General features: G+C 38.1%; 1 protein-coding gene across 4 annotated transcripts in view; it reads right to left on the bottom strand.

Moving 5' to 3' along the window:
* Positions 1–12,244: 12,244 nt before the first annotated feature.
* Positions 12,245–20,404, bottom strand: part of SLC16A9 (solute carrier family 16 member 9) — a 59,864-nt gene continuing 51,704 nt past the window's right edge. For all 4 annotated transcript variants that reach the window (XM_055274381.2, XM_063637897.1, XM_055274382.2 and 1 more), the window contains 2 exons: positions 15,151–16,065; positions 12,245–14,435 (listed from right to left, as the gene is read on the bottom strand). In XM_055274381.2, coding sequence (XP_055130356.1) covers positions 14,257–14,435; positions 15,151–16,065 — 1,094 coding nt within the window. In that variant the 3' untranslated portion in view covers positions 12,245–14,256. The remainder of the gene's footprint in view (positions 14,436–15,150; positions 16,066–20,404) is intronic.

Consider the following 20,404-nt stretch of genomic DNA (forward strand, 5'->3'; position numbering starts at 1 on the left):
CTTTCCTTCTATGCCTAATTCATTGAGAGTTTTTATCATTTTGGGATTTTTGTTTGATCATTTGATCGAATGCTTTTTCTGCATCTGTTCAGATGATCCTATCGTTTTTGTCCTTTATTCACTGATGTGATGTATGATGTTTATTGACTTGCATATATTAAACCATCCTTATATTCCTGGGATAAATCCCACTTGATTTTGACATATTATCTTTTTAATGTGTTGTTGGATTAGGTTTCCTAGTATTTTGTTGAAGATTTTTGTATCCATATTTACTAAGGATATTGGCCTGTAGTTTTCTTTTTTGTTGCTGTTCTGTTCTTACCTGGTTTGGGTATCAGGGTAATGCTGGCCTCATAGAATGAGTTAGAAAAAATTCCCTTTGCTTCAGTTCTTTGAGATAGTTTGAGAAGAATTTGTATTAATTCTTCTTTAAAGATTCGAGATAATTCAGGGGTGAAGCCATCTGTCTTAGACTCTTCTTTTTTGTAAGACTTTTTTTTTTTTTTTTTTGAGACACAGTCTCGCTCTGTTACCCAGGCTGGAGTGCAGTAGGCCGATCTTGGCTCATTGCAACCTCTGCCTTCCAGGTTCAAGTGATTCTCCTGCCTCAGCCTCCCAAGTAGCTGGGACTACAAGTACATGCCACCATGCCCAGCTAATTTTTGTATTTATAGTAAAGACAGGTTGTTGGCCAGGCTGGTCTTGAACTCCTTACCTCAGATGATCCACCCACCTCGGCCTCCCAAAGTGCTAGGATTACTGGAATGAGCCACCATGCCCAGGCTGTTGGAAGACTTTTTATTACTGATTCAATCTTATTAATTGTTGTTGTTCTACTGAGGTTTTCTATTTCTTTTTGTTCAATCTTGGTAGGTTGTATGTATACAGGAATTTATCCATTTCCTCTAGATTTTTAAATTTATTGGCATATAGTTGTTCAAGATATTTTCTAATGATCCTATATATTTCTGTGGCATCCATTGTGATGTCTCCTTTTCTGTATCTGATTTTATTTATTTGTGTTCTTTTTTGTTTTTTTAGTCTAACTAATGACTTGTTGGTTTTGTTTATCTTTTCAAAAACAACAACTTTTTGTTTTGTTGATGTTTTGTGGGGATGTTTTTTCTCGATTTCATTTATTCCTGCTCTGATCTTTATTATTTCTTTCCTTCTACTAATTCGGGGTTTGGATTGTTCTTGCTTTTCTAGTTCGTTGAGGTACATCATTAGGTTGTTTATTTGAATATTTCTGGTTTTTTAAATAGGTATTGATTGCAATAAACTTGCCTCTTAATACTGCTTTTGCTGTGTCCCATAGGTTTGGGTGTGTTGTGTTTTTTATTTTCATAATTTTAAGAAATTTTTTAATATTTCATTCTTAATTTTTTTTCTTCACCCATTGGTCATTCAGGAGCATGTTGTTTAATTTTCATGTATTCGTACAGTTTCAAATGTTTCTTTTCTTATTGATGTCTAGTTTTATTCTATTGTGGTCACATAAGATACTAGATATGATTTGATTTTGTTTTATTCAGACTTGTTTTGTGTACTAACACATAGTCAATACTGGAGAATGTCCCATGTGCTTATGAAAAGAACGTGTATTCTGCAGGTGTTGGGTGAAATGCTTTGTAAATATCTGTTAGGTTCATTTGGTCTATGGTGCAGCTTAACTTCAGTGTTTCTTTGTTGATTTTCTGTCTAGATTATCTCTTACAATGATGAGAGTGAGATGTTGAAGTCACCAACTATTACTGTACAGGGATCTCTGCCTTACTTTAGATCTAATAATATTTGCTTTATATATCTAGGTGCTCCAGGGTTGGGTAAATGTTTACAATTGTTATATTCTCTTGCTAATTGGTCCCTTTACTATTTATCTAATGTCTTTGTCTCTTTTTACAGCTTTTAACTTGAAATCTGTTTTGTCTAATATCAGTATAGCTATTCCTGTTCAGTTTTGGTTTCCATTTGCATGGAATACCATTTTCCATCCCTTCACTTTCCATCTATGTGTGCATTTACAGGTGAGGTGAAATTCTTATAGGCAACATATAGTTGAGTCTTGTTTCTGAAATCCATTTAGCCAGCCTATATCTTTTAAATGGGGAATTTAATCCATTTACATTCAAGATTATTATTGATAGGCAAGAATCTACTTTTGTCATTTTATTGTTTTTTGGTTCTTTTGTATATTCTTTGTTCCTTACTTTCTTTCTCATTGTTTATTTTTGTAGGTGGGTGGCTTTCTGTAGTGATAAGATTTGATTCCTTTTTCTTTCTCCTTTGTGTATTGGCTCTGCCAGTGAGTTTTATAGTTTTCATGATAGTGGTTTTACTTCCAGATGTCAGACTCCCTTGAACATTTCTTGTAAGACTAATTGATCTAGTGGTGATGAATTCCCTTAGTTTTTGCTTGTCTGCAAAAGATTTTATTTCTTCTTCATTTCTGAAGGATAGCTTTGCTGGGTATGATATTCCTGGCTGGCACTTTTTTTCTTTTAGCATTTCAAATATATCATCCCGTTCTCTCCTGGCCTGTAAGGTTTCTGTTGAGGAATCTGCTATTAGTCTAATAGGCATTTCTTTATATGTGACTTGATGCTTTTCTCTTGCTACTTTTAAAATTCTTTCTCTGTCTTTGACTTTAGACAATATGACTCTAGTGTGCCTCAGAGAGAACCTTTTGGGTTGAATCTTTCTGGGGTTCTTTGAACTTCCTGGAACTGGATGTCCATATCTCTCCGAAGACTTGGGAAGTTCTCTGCTATTATTTCATTAAATATATTTTTCTCAACTTTTCCATTCTCTTCTCCTTCTGGGATGCCCATTTTACAAATATTTGTTCACTTAATGGTGTCTCATAAATCCTGTAGGCTTTCTTCATTCTTTTTTCTTTTTTCTTCTTTTATTTCTGTCTGCCTGTGTTATTTCAAATAATCTGTCTTCAAGTTTAAAAATTATTTCTTTTGCTTGGTCTAGTCTGCTGTTGAAGCTCTCAGTTGTACCTTTTATTTCTTTTTTGAATTCGTCAGCTCTTTCTGTCTGGTTCTTTTTTATAATATCTCTTTGTGGAATTTCTTATTCAAATCATGAATTGTTTTCCTGATTTCATTGAATTGTCTATCTGCATTCTTTTGTATCTCACTGTGTTTCCTTAAGATTATTATTTTGAATTCTTTTCTGACATTTTTATATATTTCCTCTTGATTGGAGTCTGTTACTAGGAATTCTTGTTTTTATTTGGAGATGACATGTTTCCTCGCTTTTTCATGGTTGATGTGTTCTTGTGTGAATTTCTATGCATCTAGTGGAAAAGTCACCTCTTCCAATTTTAAGAATTAGGTTTTGTCAGGAAAAATTTGTTTGTATGAATGGGTCTTGGGATATCATTTTGGTGGGATATGTTGGCCTTTGTTCTAGGTAGATTTAACGGTGTAGTCTTTGTGTAGTTTCTTCAGCTATAATCCACACTAGTGGCATTTAAAAATTTCTCAGTGGCCAAGGCTGAGAGAGGTTGTGGCAGCAGTGTTGTTGGTGTTGGGCTCACCAGGCTGTTTCACAGGCCAAGGGCTTAGGCGTATTCACAGTGTGTTGGCCAACTTGGGGACTGGCTCACTAGGATTGAGGCCACAGTGCTGTTATTCTTGCCAGGAGCATAGGCACATGGTTGCTTGGCCAGGCTGGGGGTGTGCCTACCAGGAGAACCTTGTAGAGCTGTTTCTCAGGTCCAGAATGCAGGCAGACAGCTGCTTGGTCAGTCTGGGGACATATGTGTTAGGGGCAGCCCTTAGGGCTATTTCTCAGGTCTGGGATGCGGTAACACAGCTTCTCAGCTGACCTGAGTGCATGACTGCTGGAGGTGACCCAGGGGGCTATTTCTCTGTCTTAGAACACAGACATAAAGCTGCTTGGTCAGCCTACAAGCATATCTGCTGTGGGTGGCCCACAAGGCTATTTTTCAGGTCCAAAACATGAGCATGTGGCTGCCAACCTGGCCTGGGGACTTGTTTGTCAGGGGAGCCACGAGGCTGATTCTCAGACTCATGACATTGCTGCATGACTGCTCGGCTAACCTGGTGGTGTTTCTGCAGGGAATAGCCCACCAGCACTGTTGTGTAAGTCCAGAATGCAAGCACAGGCATGAGGCTGTGCCCACTAGAAGTGGCCCATGGAGCTGTTTCTCAAGCCCAATACATGGGTGAACAGTTACTTGGCTAGCCTGGAGGCATGCCCACCAGGAGCGACCTGCGGGACTGTTTCTCAGGCCCTTGTTGGGGATGCAGGGACATTGGACAGTCCAGAGGCATGTCTGTGGAGGGCAAGAGTGCTACAGGGCTGTTTCTAGATCCTGGACACATTTCCGCTCCACTGGCCTAGAGGCATATCAGCTGCTTGGAGGCTCAGGGACCACTTCTGCTTAGGATAGGGTATGCAGCAGTTTGGCCAGCTCAATGGAGGGGTCACCCTGGGTGGGACTGCCAGACCATTTTTTGGCTGGAGGTGCAGCAATAGAGGTTGGTTTCTTGGCTGTGCAGGACCAGAGTCACAGCTGATTCTGGGCTCTGGCTCCACACTGCTGGTGTTGTGGCATTCAGTCATCTGTGTGGACTTGTGGAATGAAGATGGTGTGCCAGTGCTGGAGAGGTGCAGTGGCTGCTAGCCCCTAGAGCAGGGTACATTCAAGGGGTGACTTTGGTCTCAAGATGGCACTGTGACTGGTACCACAACAGAGACATAGATCAATGGAACAGAACAGAGCCCTCAGAAATGATGCCACATATCTACAACTATCTGATCTTTGACAAACCTGACAAAAACGAGAAATGGGGAAAGGACTCCCTATTTAATAAATGGTGCTGGGAAAACTGGCTAGCCATATGTAGAAAGCTGAAACTGGATCCCTTCCTTACACCTTATACAAAAATTAATTCAAGATGGATTAAAGACTTAAATGTTAGACCTAAAACCATTAAAATCCTACAAGAAAACCTAGGCATTACCATTCAGGACATAGGCGTGGGCAAGGACTTCATGTCTAAAACACCAAAAGCAATGGCAACAAAAGCCAAAATTGACAAATAGGATCTAATTAAACTAAAGAGCTTCTGCACAGCAAAAGAAACTACCATCAGAGTGAACAGGCAACCTACAGAATGGGAGAAAATTTTTGCAATCTACTCATCTGACAAAGGGCTAATATCCAGAATCTACAATGAACTCAAACAAATTTACAAGAAAAAAACAAACAACCCCATCAAAAAGTGGGCAAAGGCCATGAACAGACACTTCTCAAAAGAAGACATTTATGCAGCCAAAAAACACATGAAGAAATGCTCATCATCACTGGCCATCAGAGAAATGCAAATCAAAACCACAGTGAGATACCATCTTACACCAGTTAGAATGGCCATCATTAAAAAATCAGGAAACAACAGGTGCTGGAGAGGATGTGGAGAAATAGGAACACTTTTACACTGTTGGTGGGACTGTAAACTAGTTCAACCATTGTGGAAGTCAGTGTGGCGATTCCTCAGGGATCTAGAACTAGAAATACCATTTGACCCAGCCATCCCATTACTGGGTATATACCCAAAGGACTATAAATCATGCTGTTATAAAGACACATGCACGCGTATGTTTATTGCGGCACTATTCACAATAGCAAAGAGTTGGAACCAACCCAAATGTCCAACAACGATAGATATACTGGATTAAGAAAATGTGGCACATATACACCATGGAATACTATGCAGCCATAAAAAATGATGAGTTCATGACCTTTGTAGGGACATGGATGAAACTGGAAAACATCATTCTCAGTAAACTATCGCAAGGACAAAAAACCAAACACCGCATGTTCTCACTCATAGGTGGGAATTGAACAATGAGAACTCATGGACACAGGAAGGGGAACATCACACTCTGGGGATTGTTGTGGGGTTGGGGGAGGGGGGAGGGACAGCATTAGGAGATATACCTAATGCTAAATGATGAGTTAATGGGTGCAGGAAATCAACATGGCACATGGATACATATGTAACAAACCTGCACATTGTGCACATGTACCCTAAAACCTAAAGTATAATAATAATAATAATAAAAATAACCTAAACCAAGCAAAAAAGACAAATAGAAAAGAAATGCAATAAAATAAACACAAAAAAGTAGAAGATGCAAGAATAAATAATTTATAAATTGCCAAGCAAAGCTGAATGTCTAAATTAAAACATATTAAAAAATGTGAGGGATATAAATAATCAACCTATGCAATAGAAAATCCTAACTAATTAATGTTGAATTTCTTGGTGAGCATAGAGTGCAGAATTATTTCTCATGTGAAACTTCAAAAACGTGTTGTACAGAACTATTAGCACGGAGTCTTTACGACTCTCCACTTATTATAGTTATTGAAGAAGCTTGTTACAGAAGAAGCTTGAAAGTCAATGCTACCCAAATTTATTACTGATTTGCAGGAGACGTATGTGAACAAAGCACTTGTCAGAAATACTGAAGGTAACAATCAGCAAATAATATGGAATTCTTCAAGTTTCTTAGAATTATGAGAACTATGTATTTAATTTTATATAATTTTATGATTTATGTATATAGAAGGTATAACATACAATAGAAGTACAAATTACTTTTCTATCAGCCAGTGTTTGGCATAGCATAACATGATAACAAGGATTTAACCTGGGGTTATTTATTTCATCTGCCAATTGCATTGCTATAAACTCATTAATCTGTTTGGTTTATTGCCATTTATGCTATTAGAGTTAAATTGTAAAGTATGTATTATACTTAGGTCTTTATATCGTTTAAACATTCTAATCAAACAGTTGAAGTAATGCTTTAGAAGTAATTATTTTAAATTTCATTAGGGGTCTACAAAAACTAAGTGTAATTTGTGTCTAACTTCATTTCAGTGACAAGGCTATCTAACTTTTCTATAACATCATGTACCATAACACAATATAATTGCCTTTAATCTTCTGAAATAGATATTTAATATCTCAGCATATATCATTTACATAGAAAAATAACCTGGTAATTTTTAATATAAAAATGTGTACACGTTCTTCTTTCTTTTAACTTCGTACTTCGTCTATGCTGAAGGTATGTGTATGTTTTAATTTGTAAATGTTAACTACTTACATTTAAAATAAATGGCCAATATAAGGAGTTTTACTGAAAACTAGAGGTAGAAATAGAAAATAGAAAAACTCAAGAGTTAAAAATAAATATAATCTTGTCATTTTCTGTATAAATGATGAAGTCAGTATATGTATCTTCCTTTTACAACTCTACTGAAAGTAATGTTCACAAGTGGGATTATTTGTAGAAAGCTCCAAAGTACTATAAGAGTTTAAGTAAAGCTTTTGCTTTTATTAATGACCGAGTCTCAGACAATTATTTTTAGATCTATAGAAAGAAAGTTTCATATACTACATATTTATGGTTATTGGTCAAAATATTTGGTAACATTTAAAAATATTACATAAATTGATAAATTCAGTAAAATTGATAAAATAGTAAATTGAGTCTCGAAAATATAATGACGTTTTTTAGGCATCTAAATTCTATAAAGTCAAATCGTGTGCACATACTCACTTGAGCTGTTTTCCCCCCTACCATTTGAGAGTTCCTAGAGGAAGGTCATATACCAGTTAAACACCACCATTTTGCCTCTTAGTGCGTATGTTTGAGGCCACTTGCTCAACTCCTGAGATCTTATTGGGAAGCCGCTGATAACGAGTTTCAGGATTTTCCCATCTATTGGAAGACTGACTTTCCCCAGTGCCAGCTGCAACCAATTATTAATTTAGAGAGACAGTTTAACAACCTCCTGAGCATCACCTGATGGTCACCTGACATTCCTGGTGGTGGGGGAAGGGGGCCCTCTCCTGCCCTGCTGCTGTCTGACTACCTACTGTAACATTATCCCTTGGGCTGATTTAAGTACATAGAAAAAAAACCTGTGAATGCCACTATTAGGGCAAGACTTCATATATGCCAAATTGTGTACATGGGCTATCTGCTATAAAAATGCATGTACATCTTGGCTATAAAAAAAAAGTTTGGTTAGGTGATGAAACAAACTTTTATGTTTCTGCTTTGAATTCGATTCTTAATGAAATAATCAGAAATGATAAATGCTTTTTTAAATGGTGATCAGATGCTTGAACTCTGGGAGGGCAAATTCAGAAAGGCAAAAGCCTATTCTATTCTGATATTACAATGTAAAATCCACTTGATTCTGATTTCTGAAAACATAAAAATCATAAAAGAGAAAGGAGAAATATGGATTATTCATTCAACAATGATAAGGCAAGCATATTATTCAGCCTACAAAAATACTTTGAAAATATGCAGCTTTGAAAACTTTGTGATCACCAGAGGAGCATTTAAATTTACTTTTTTTTTTTATTATCTGAATTGTTTTGAGTAATCTATTTTACTATTCCATTGCACTTCATTTTTCACACACGGTTCTGTTACTAAACTTATTAGTCTAAACTCCTGCAGATAAGTGTGAATATAAAAATATAATTATACCCTTGAGTTTTAAGTATAAAATTTATTTCCCAGAACTATACCTTTGCCAACACCTGTGATCAGAACAGCTCCTTTGATTCGGTATGTCTTTTTCAATGTTATTACTTACATATTGTTTCCATGTAAGGTAATATAAAGCCGTGCTAATTAAAACTAAAAAAAAAAAAAAAAAAGATGGCACTGTGCTGAGCAGCTTGGTTCACAGAGGCTCGAGGGTAGATAGGGAGTACACACCTTGTGCTCCTAATCTGGGGCAATGCAGCTGAGTGAATCCCCAGCAGCTCTCCAAACTGGGCTCAGGACTTGTGAGGACTGCATGATTTTCCTGTTGTAAGGACTGTAGCTGTCTGCAGTATCAATGAGGACCGGTGCGGATCTTCTGCTTCCTTTCCCACGCAACGGGAAGTCCCTCCTGTCTCTGGGCCAATCTGATCTAGGTGGAGGAGACAGGGCTGCAGACGCCAGGTACCTCCACACTGCCCTCCTAGACTTCCAGTCACCACAGGTGTATCTCCACTGTCCCACTGTACTCCAGCACTCTCCCTTCAACACTGCAGTCAAATTTTAGCTGTGTATTTCTTTCCTTGGTTCTTTCATGTGAGGGGAAAGAGTGCCAGGCTTCTCCAGTTAGCCATCTTGCTCCCCTAAATCCACTCTTTTGGGGATCTTAATGTGAGTCAGACATGACTGAACTCCACTGGGCTAATGCTGAAGGACCATCCCAGCTCCAGAATTTCCCACAGGAGCTGCAGCTTCTGTTACAACTGCATTGCCATCTAACTTATTCTGATCAACTCTGGGGCACCGATGAGCTCAAACAGTGCAGGAACCTTGTCTATCTTGCTCATTATATCCTTGGTACCTGGGAGAGTACCTAACACATACTAGGGGCTCACTTAAGAAGTGTTGGATGAATAAGAAATGAAGTACCTCAACCTGTCAGGAAAGAGCCAGACCCCAAATGTCCTAAGATAAGAAGGCATCTTTGTGGTATCTTGACAGTCGAGCAGCCAGTCTTGCCAACACTTTTAGAACTTAAACAGGATGAGACATGGTTTGTGAAGTACCTGTAACAATACTGGAACAATACTGGGCCCATAAAAGGCCTTCAAGAAAAGGTGTCTCCCTCCCTCTCTGCTCTGATGACCCTGTGTATTTGGCATTATCTCACCATGTTGGGATTTCAGTTGTCCTCAGTTTCCTGGTGGGAAACAGACTATGAAACAGAGTTTGCATGCAAGAAGTTTATTAGGGAGTGCTTTCCAGAAAAATGCCTGCTCTATTGTTGCTAGGGTTCTGAAGTCATTTGGGCTGCCCTTGGCAATGCCCTATTAGAGCTGTAGATATTCAGCAGTTTTCAGATTTAAGCTGGAGGAATAAGAACTTGCTTTATCACATCAGGAAATTTTCCAGGAAGAAAAAATAAGCATATCTTTGTGGCTATGTAGTTTTAAGGTGTCCTATCGCAGGAAAGCACTTGACCACGGTAAATTATTATGTATTGAAAACATGTTGCTTACGAAAGATTTTAGAATATCTTTTTTTATTAAAAACTGATTAAATTTAAATTTATTTTTTCTTTTTGCAAGGAGAAAGAATAAAAGTAAATGATTCATTAGGACAAGGAATGCACACAGCAAAAAAACAACGAATGCGGCTGAGATCTACTAGGAATAGAGTCCCAGGAGACCTGGCAAGAAATTGCACTCCCTCAAGAGTAAGTCTCAAAGGCTGGAAAGCAGTGAGGTAAGGGCCCTGAGCCGAAGCCAATTAGTACTCGGTAAACAAATCGGATCATTTTGCTTTCTGCCCAGTTTCAGGCCCACCTTCTGAGCAGCTCAGATGAGAGTTCTTAAGAAAGAAAAAGTTCAAATTCCCATAGCAATTCAATTTACAAAGTGGCTTGTATTTGATTTGTGGAGGAACAGCCTGTGTTTTGTTTTGTGTCAGAGCTTCTGAATGGCAATTCCAAAAAAATGTGCTGAGTCATGAATCCCTAGGGAAAGAAGATTTTGACAAGAACAGGCAAGAGCTGTGACAGTTATGTGATTAGGAATAACAGAGGCTCATTATTCTTCCAAATGAAGCCCTTTAATGCAAACATTAACCCTACACCTGTTCCCGGAACACTTGATGACTCCCTCAGGTACAGAGAAGCAACACATTTAAGAATGACAACAAAAATAATAGCTAATATTTTATTGGACATCTACTACGTATCAGGTATATATATTGGGAATCTTATTTAATTCCCACAATAGGCCTATGATGTGTTTTATAAATGAGGAAACTAAGGCTCTGAGAGGCTAAATAATTCACTCACAGTCACCTGGCCACAGGGACTGAGATAGGCAATCTGGTTGTGGAATCACAACCTTAACAAGTATGTACACTGCAGTCCCAAGTATTATCCATGTATTCATAGAGCTCTGATCATTTTAACTGACTGCGATTAAACTCCTTACTCAAAGAGGGATTTTACTGACATCCTTCATATACAATTGACTATATAGCAGACGGTCCCAAGATTTTTTTCTTTTTGAGATGGGGTCTCATTCTGTCACCAAGGCTGAAGTGCAGTGGCGCAATCTTGGCTCACTGCAGCCTCCATCTCCTGGGTTCAAGTGACTCTCCTGCCTCAGTCACCTGAGTAGCTGGGATTACAGGCATGTGTTACCACACCTGGCTAATTTTTGTATTTTTAGTTGAGATGGGGTTTCACCATGTTGACTGGGCTGGTCTCCAACTTCTGGCCTCAAGTGATCCACCCACCTTGGTCTCTCAAAGTGTTGGGATTGCAGATATGAGCCACTGCACCCAGCCCAAGATTGTTACTAATGAAGGAGAAAGTGCATGGCACTGCTAATGTAAATCATGTATTTTATGTGTTCAATATAATATTCCTTCTAAGTAAAAGAGAAAATGAGCTGTCCTTTGTTTCAAAATGGAGCTCCCCTTTGTGTCCTGGAACATCCTGAGTTAGGATAATTCTATACCAACTGCTAAGCACCAAGGCTACCTAAGGTCACTGGACTGGTTGGCTGGCATATATGTTTGCTCATGACCTCCCAGTGCTGGAACTCCTGGTTCTTGGGAACTGTTCCTCATGAGCCCTTTAAAGGTCGGTGGCTGAACCTTCTTCCCTGCTGACATGATTACCCTACAGAAAATTTTCTCTGTTCACCAAAGGATTGGCTTTAGAGCAACCCTCCTGGCTAGGCCTAATTTCTGAACCATGTTAGAAATTAAAGGGTTTACTTTAATTTCTACAGAGAGAAACATTTTGCACTTTGATTTTGGAAATTACTTATACTTTTATAATATGTTGTCCATAGTATTATGACAATTATGTTTTAGATTATAAAATGAGGGTTATAATCTCCATCTCATAAGGTTATTATGAGGGTTAAACAACATAAGCTTGAAACATATTAAGAATTCTATAAATTATTATTAAGAATTAAGACCTGCAGAGTACTCTTTACCACAAGAGGTAAAGCTGATATACTAGCTTTTTGGAAGGCAATGGTCAAAGTAGCTAAGTATTTTGAATATGCTTTTGTCCAATAACCACGTTCCAGAGTCTGAATTATGCCAGGTAATTTATAGTTTTACATTCAAGTGACATGTCACTGTAATTGGGTGGAGAACTGACTAAGAGGAGAGAAAGCAACCAAACTGATGCAAAACAAAGAAAAATATTTTATTGTAACTTAAAATTCATCCCCTAGACAATAGAAAATGCCCACGTTGGATGTTATTTAGTAGACATAGTGAAGATGCCTTTGGACGATTATCAGCACTGATGAACATGAAGATGTCACATCAAAGTCAAACTTTTTCAGGTTATTGTGTTTCCTGAACATAACATTGGCAAAAAGGAACTTTCAACACAACATGTAGTTTAGTTTTTTTTTTTTATGTCACTTATTTTATTTACTAACCTTGACAGGGACTAAAGAATGAGGTACAGAAAACTTTCCAGAAGTCTGAGTGTGGTGTAAAAGTCCAAGACATCTTGGAGCTCCATTATTGCATTATTAAGTAGAATGAACTGTTATGAAATTCTCCATACTCCAGGTTTACTACATAGAAAAGTACTATTTACCTACCTCACAGAGGTGTTGTGAGGATTCGTGTTTATAAAGTGCTTCAGGTGCCTTCGAAGAAAGGCAACATACAAGTATAAAATAATCATACATATTTCAAAATAAATGAAAAGATGATTTTGGCACAATGGGAAGAGTGCCTCCTATTTAAAGAACACTTGGCTATTTGTTTATAAAAACCCCTGACCTCTTGGGTTTTAAAAAAATTATTATTTAAAAGAATAAATGTTTTTCCATTACCAATCTTATAAAAATTCTCAATCCAGGCTGTGTTATCAGAATCACTTGAAGAGCTCAGTAAAATTATAGATGCTTGGGCAACAGCCTACACCAGCAGAATTAAAAGCTCTATGCATGATACCCAGGCACCTATATTTTCAAAGAGATCTATAGGGAATTCTGATGCATACCAAAGTTTAAAACCCATTTCTTTAGAAAAAAAAATCAATGTATTAAACATTGGAGTTTATCCCAAGGATATTTTTCTTAAGGTTAAATGCAACTGAATAAGGGTATTAATTTCTTATTGCCCTTTTCCATTCCCATATCCCATGGCGACTTAGAGCATGCATAGCACACACATACACACACACACACACTCACTTTTAGTTCTGCCCTTGAATTAAATTTGATAGTGGTAAAATCTGATAGTAGCAAATAAATGCTTCACCAGGAGGATATGCAAGAACTTGCAGCCCATCCCCACTGTGCCCAAAACAAATGGATGTTTCCCATTTGCCAGAACGGAATGATTGAGAAATGTGTTTCCAGTTTGGAAACAGGTGAAATTCGCACTTCCTGGGAAACATCAGCTGAGTGGATGGCCAAGAAACAAAAGTGAGCAAGGTTGGAGTGGTCAACCATGAAGAAAGTCTACAGTGACTACTTGTCCATTTGGAGTTCACCCACATCTCAGCAAACACCTTAGGAACTGAAACAGTTTATGCTCAGTGGGTACCAAACAACATGCAAGTACTTCAGTGAGGTAAATAGAATAATGAAAACTGGTGACTGTAGGTTAAAATATCTTTTTTAAAAAAATGACCAATTTGCTCCACTGCAATTCTTAAGGCTGTTTTAGTCACCACTTTAATTTCCTGGCTGGCTTGAAGTCTTCTGTCTACTAGCAAGTCAAACATAGAGAAGAGAATGATTTATTTCCTAGTGGGCTTCACACATATCTTATCATGCTATTTGCATCACTTTTAAAATAGGAGCGGTCTCTCTAGGTGCCTTGCAGTGGATTAAATGGAGTCGGCAGAGAAATTATATTTCTTTACACAGAGAAAGCCTTCTGAAGCTGGTCAAACTTTTTACAATGTGAAGAACTAGTGAATAACAGCAAAACAGAATAGTCCCATTGATGGTGTGGGGAGGAGAAAGAGAAAAAAATACATGAGATAGGGGTATGCATACACTACATAAAAAATAGGATATGTAAAAAAAAAATAATTCATTCAGAGTCAGCCATTGTGAAATTTTGCTATGAGAAAATAGTCTTGACTCTAGAAAATTTGCTTGAGAATCAAAAAATATCATTGCTATATGGTATAAAATAGCAAAAATAGTGTCTTCCAATATTCCTCTAAACATTAGAGGCAACTTTGTACAAGAAAGTTGTTGGAGCTGGCTTGGGGAGTTGCTTGTTGCATGTATCCCAAGAGGGCAAGGCTGCCAGCAGCAGAATAAAACCTCCCAGCAGGACGCAGAAGCCACTAAAATAAAATGCAATCTCATAGGTCTGTGTCCAGTCATAAAACCAACCTGAAAAGACAGTAAGAAAAAAAGTAAGTTTCATGGAAATAGTGTGAACATCCATCCCATACCCTAATTATATCAGTTTTATATATAGTTATAATTAGTATATATATTACTCCACTACTTCCAACGTGGTTTACTGAGAGTTAGAAGAAGAGAATCTCTTAAATATTTGGATAAGAATAAGCAGGGAGGCCAGGTGCGGTGGCTCACACCTGTAATCCCAGCACTTTGGGAGGCCAAGGCAGGCAGATCACAAGGTCAGGAGATGGAGACCATCCTGGCTAACACAGTGAAACCCTGTCTCTACCAAAAAAAAAAAAAAATTAGCCGGGCATGGTGGCAGATGCCTTTAGTCCCAGCTACTCAGGAAGCTGAGGCAGGTGCAATGGCATGAACCCGGAAGGCGGGGCTTGCGGTGAGCCGAGATCACACCACTGCACTCCAGCCTCGGCGACAGTGCGAAACTCCGTCTCAAAAAAAAAAAAAAAAGCAGGCATTTTGAGTTTCTCCCAAATAAAGAGTGAATACAAATCCCAGAGCATGCATATTCGCTTTCTCAATTATTTCAAAGCAGTCTTGAATAAATCATTACCACGAGATGTTCCATGCAGATTTATTTTGCACAAATCTGTGCTACGATTACAATCTGGACTTCTATATCTGGAGATATGACAAGGAAGAACAGTAAAATGGGATGACTTTAAGATAAATATCTTACCAACGATGGGTGGTCCTAGGCTATTTCCAAGTCCAGCAAAGAACATTAATATCCCATAGGCATGGGCTAATTTTTCAATTCCCACAGTCTTCGTGGTCACATATGGAAAGATGGACCAATTACCAGTAAGAAACCCTAGGATCCCAGAAAGCAACGCCAATGTGACATAGCTTTTGGCAAATGGAATTGCACACAAGGCCAGGCCCATGATGATTAAGGTAGCAACATAAAGATACAAGGTATTAATCCACTTGAAGTCAGCCAGTATCCCTAAAAGTAGTTTACCAACTGCTGTCATAATGCCTATAATGGAAATAAGTGGCATAATAAACTCTTCTTCTTTCACGTTTGAACTTCTTGCTACATCTTCCATAAGTAATGAAGGTGGAAACCCTCCGATGTCAAAGAGTAAGATAGCAATGAAAAGGGCTGAAAATACTTTGTTTTTAAAAAGAGCCACAGTTTCTCCACAGTAGTTTTTATATAATTGCCACTTCCTCTTGGCAAGCTGTTTGCAAAAATATGTCTGTTCTGCAACTTTCTTTTTGTACGTTTCAGGCTCTTTTGTGTGTGTCACTGTGGGGTTTTTATGAAGTAGGCTCTCTTGTTTCCAGTCACCATTGGCTAACGTGATCCTGCATTTTTCCTCACTACTGTAGCTCTTGTCAAGAATGTTTATGTTTTCTTCCAGATTCTTTCCTTTTTCATTGTAAATGGAGTATTTATCTGGTAGATCTTCTGGAGCTATTTTTTTAGGCAAAGGACAATCAGAAGATTGGAGGGGTCTCATCAGACTGCCACAGGCTAATATATTTAAAGCTAAAGCACCCACAATCAGCAAGCATCCATCCAGTCCATAGAACTCAACCAGCATCCTCTGCAGAGCAGCATATATGAAAAGGCCAACGCTTGAACCTAAAAAGGGAACGGGAACTGTTCAACCTCGTAATCTGAGGCTCTCAGGATTAGAATTTGTAGTATCACAATTCAATTTATGTTTTATACTGGCATTTATATGTAACTTTATATTAAAATCATAGTAAGAAGATAGAAGATAACAATAATATAGCAATACTGATAGAACATTTAAGAATTAGAATTTGCAGCTCAGACACTGTTAAGCACTTTACATTGCACAATCATGTTTAATGCTTTTACTGATCCCATTGAGTAGGTCCTATTATTATTCCCATTCTAGAGATGAAGTGACCTAGGGCTGGAATGGTTGAGAAATTTGCCATAGATCAAAAATCTGTAAAGAACACAAATAGGATTCACACTCAGTCAGTTTGACCCCAATAGCCCATATTCTTAACAAGTATCATCGGCTGGGCGTGGTGGCTCAGGCCTGTAATCCCAGCACTTTGGGAGGCCGAGGTGGGTGGATCACGAGGTCAGGAGTTCGAGACCATCCTGGCCAACATGGTGAAACCCGGTCTCTACTAAAAATACAAAAATTAGCTGGGCATGGTGCCACACACCTGTAGTCCCAGCTACTTGGGAGACTGAGGCAGGATAATTGCTTGAACCCAGGAGGTAGAGGTTGCAGTGAGCCAAGATTGCACCACTGCACTCCAGCCTGGTGACAGAGTGAGACTCCATCTCAAACAAGCAAACAAACAAACAAAAAGCCCCAAAAACCAAATATCATCATGAAACTACTTTCTTTGCAGTTATTATGTGCCAGGCTTCATGCTACATATTTATTCCAGAAAAGTAAATTTTCATATTTTACTTTTTAAAAATAGTATATTGCAGTTTAAGGGTATTTATAATGGCTTGATAGTTCAAATCCATTGCTGAATCACCGGAATGAGTGATTCATCCTTTTCATGCATTAATACAATTATGAGAAAAGTAGAGTATTTTAGGGTTTTTAAATTACAAAGTATGCTGGTTTATACATCTGTGTAACACTGTGAATAATTCACCTTTTTAGCACTGATCACACTAAACACACAGGGTTGCCAAGTTATGGTAGCCTAATCAATTGGTACTGTTCTCATCTGGTTCTGATTTCAATCTTTAATAAACTGAGCATTTTAAAATGTAAGTGTCATTGGGAAATGTCATGTGAAAAATCAGGAAAAAATAGTCTGAAAAGGTTGATCATATGTTTAAAATGGTCAGTATTAAATTACATTATAAACTCATCAGGATGCCAATAGGACCAAGCTCAGCAGCATCACTGATTGCATGGATATGATTGCTATAAAAACCCATCTTATAAAACAATTCTTCCAAATAGCCAAATGGCTCTGCCTTAGAGTTGTAAGAAAATATTTTCTTTGGGACCTCAGTTGTCCCTTCTTAACATTTTTAAAATTAACCCCTTCATTCCCAAAGGAAAAAAAAACTTTGCATGCAAATATTAATGTTTCATGTTAATGTAATGGCAGCTAAAATAGTATCTTTTGGGACTGCTAAGAGAGTATCTCTTTGCTAACTACTGAGAAGTAATAACAGTAGACAAATGTAATCCTTTCCTTCTCTCATTAAATGTGGCATATACTGTAAAAGTTAAAAATGCTACAGAAAACACCCTGACAGAATTAAAAACAGTTGGGTGACCTCATGTACTGCTGGCTGCATTAGTACCCATTAACCATAAATTTGTGATTTTTGCCTATTTCTTTGTACAGATTCTAACAAAGTGCCACATCATTAGATACTTAAAAATGCTCTTGGTGTTTTGAAAGTTCTACATTTTCACATAGAACAAATAAATAAACGACTTTCCTATTCTTGCCAACCAAGTTTATCTGTCAACATGATGAAAATCAATTCAACAGATATTTATTGAACACATAAGATAGGAGAGAGTGGGGAAAATCAAATTACACACTGGAGACTAGTTTCCTCAGCCTTCACCCCACAAGAACATGTCTGTGGTTTAGAAAGATGCAGGACTTTTTTTCCCCCAGGGTATTGAAGAGTAATTTAGAGTTTCCTGGTGGAATTTTGTAAACTGCAAAACTGTGATTTTTTAGAATTTTAAGTTCCAGGATACATGTGCAGGACATGCAGGTTTGTTACATAGGCAAATATAGCCATGGTGGTTTGCTGCACCTATCAACCCATTACCTAGGAATTAAGCCCTGCACGCAATAGCTAAAACTGTAATTTTTAATCTTTAAAAAGAGCATCCTAATTTTAAAATAATCATTGTAAAGGGTTAAGTGAAATAAAACACTAATTATGCTTTCATGCATGTTATACATTATTACAAAGAGAAAATATTAAATGGTGTTCAGGGAACATGAAGCAGTGAGAAATACAGCCACACTTTAACTCACTAATACCAGGGGTCAATAACTTCTGGAAAGGATCAGAGAGTAAATATTTAAGGCATGGAGGATGTACAATCTCTGTCGCAAATACTCAACTCTGCCCTTGAAGCATGAAACCAGCCAGAGATAATCCATAAAAAAAGAGCATAGTTGTGTTATAATAAAATTTTATTTATGCACACTGAAATGTAAATTGCACATAGTTTTCACATATTATGAATATTCTTCTTTTGATTTTTTCAATCATTTAAAAATGTAAAAACCAATTGTAGCTTGTTAATCATACACAAACCAGCAGTAGGCCAGATTTGGCCCATGGGCATTTGTGAACCAACCCCTGTTCACTATAGAGGAAGATCGCTTCCCCCAAACCTTCATTTCATGCCCACATTCCTTTCTTTCAACTAGGTCACAATATTTCAAGTGTTTTGATGCGGGGTTTCTTTTTAATTTTTAAAGAACTCTGCTGTGACTTTTGTTTTGCCTATCATATCTTTGACTGAAGGTGGATTCATACTTCTCCCTAATTTCCCTTCACCTAGCTCCCTGTGAGTTGAAACTGAAAACTCCTTTAAATCTTGACTGTCCATAGTTGCTTCATTTTTTATTTAGTGTGCTATGGACCAGGCCCCTGTGCCCTCCTCTCAAGCCTGAGTGAAAAGCAAGATCATCTGTCACAGCATGCAATTCCCAACACCTTCAACACAAATACATTTGGACATCTGGGAAACCTAGGTCAGAATTATAACTGCTGACACTTGAGAGCCCCTGTCATGTGCCTTACACATATATCCCTTTCATATGTCCAATAACCCAATGTGATGGGTACTATTTGTAAATCTAAAATAAAATTCTAAGCCACCCAGCCAGCTGATGGACCCTCCCCTTGGCCAAGTGTATTCCGAAGTAAACCTGAAAAACTAGTTCAGGCCATGATAAGGTCAGGGGGATAGGGGCTGGACATGCCTCATTATACTCTCCCCTCTTTGGAATTCAGACACAGCTGACCAGTATTAACACTGAAACAGGCACCTTAAGACTGATAGAACAGACTCTTTAAGTCTGATAAGAAATGCTCCCTTCTATGGATTCTATCTGCATAATGGGAACCTTGGTCTCCACAACCCCTTGTCTTAACCCAGACATTCCCTTGTATTGATTCTAGATGTTTAGACAGTAACTTAACCCTTTCAATTTACTGCCACTTAAAAAATTCTTGAATCCACCTACAACCTGGAAGCCCCTGTTTCCAGTTGTCCTGCCTTTCCAGACCAAGCCAATGTACAACTTACATACATTGATTGATGTCTTATGTCTCCCTAAAATGTATAAAATCAAGTTTAGCCTGACCACCTGAGACAGAATCTCGTGGGACTGTGTCACAGGCCATTTGTTACTCATAAAAGTTCAAATATTTTAAAGAATTTGACTCTTTTCATCAACATACTATTATCCCCAGTTTGCAGTTCTGAAACGGAGGCACAGAACAGTTAAGTAACTTGTCTGACACCAGATAGCTAGTGAGTGACAGAAGAGGATTCAAAACTAGACAGTGTGGATCCAGAGTTGTGCTTCTAACTTGATGTCATACTGCCTCTACAGAAAACATAGTACAGGTGAGACCCACTGTCCTTGAAACTGCCATGCCTACTCTCACAGTCCTTCCCACACTTGTGGAAGATCCTCACAGGTTCTGCAAACTGCGTTTCAACTACTATGGATTCCCCATCTTCTGTTTTTGCATCCCTTCTCCCATCACTGCCTTAGCCATGTCCTCTGACTCTGGCCTTGTCTCCACCTAGACCACAGTTCACACTTCTCACCGGGCAGTGCTTCTTAAAATATGTTGGGGAAATATACAGCTGGATTCAATTCAACCACGAATCACTTTGTTGCCACTGGGTTGGCCTCAGGAATAAAATATTAGTGTGGATCCTGTTGCCAGAATAACTACTGACGTTCTT

This window comes from Symphalangus syndactylus, chromosome 4 (assembly GCF_028878055.3).
Source record: "Symphalangus syndactylus isolate Jambi chromosome 4, NHGRI_mSymSyn1-v2.1_pri, whole genome shotgun sequence".
In the NCBI taxonomy this organism is placed as follows: Eukaryota; Metazoa; Chordata; class Mammalia; order Primates; family Hylobatidae; genus Symphalangus; species Symphalangus syndactylus.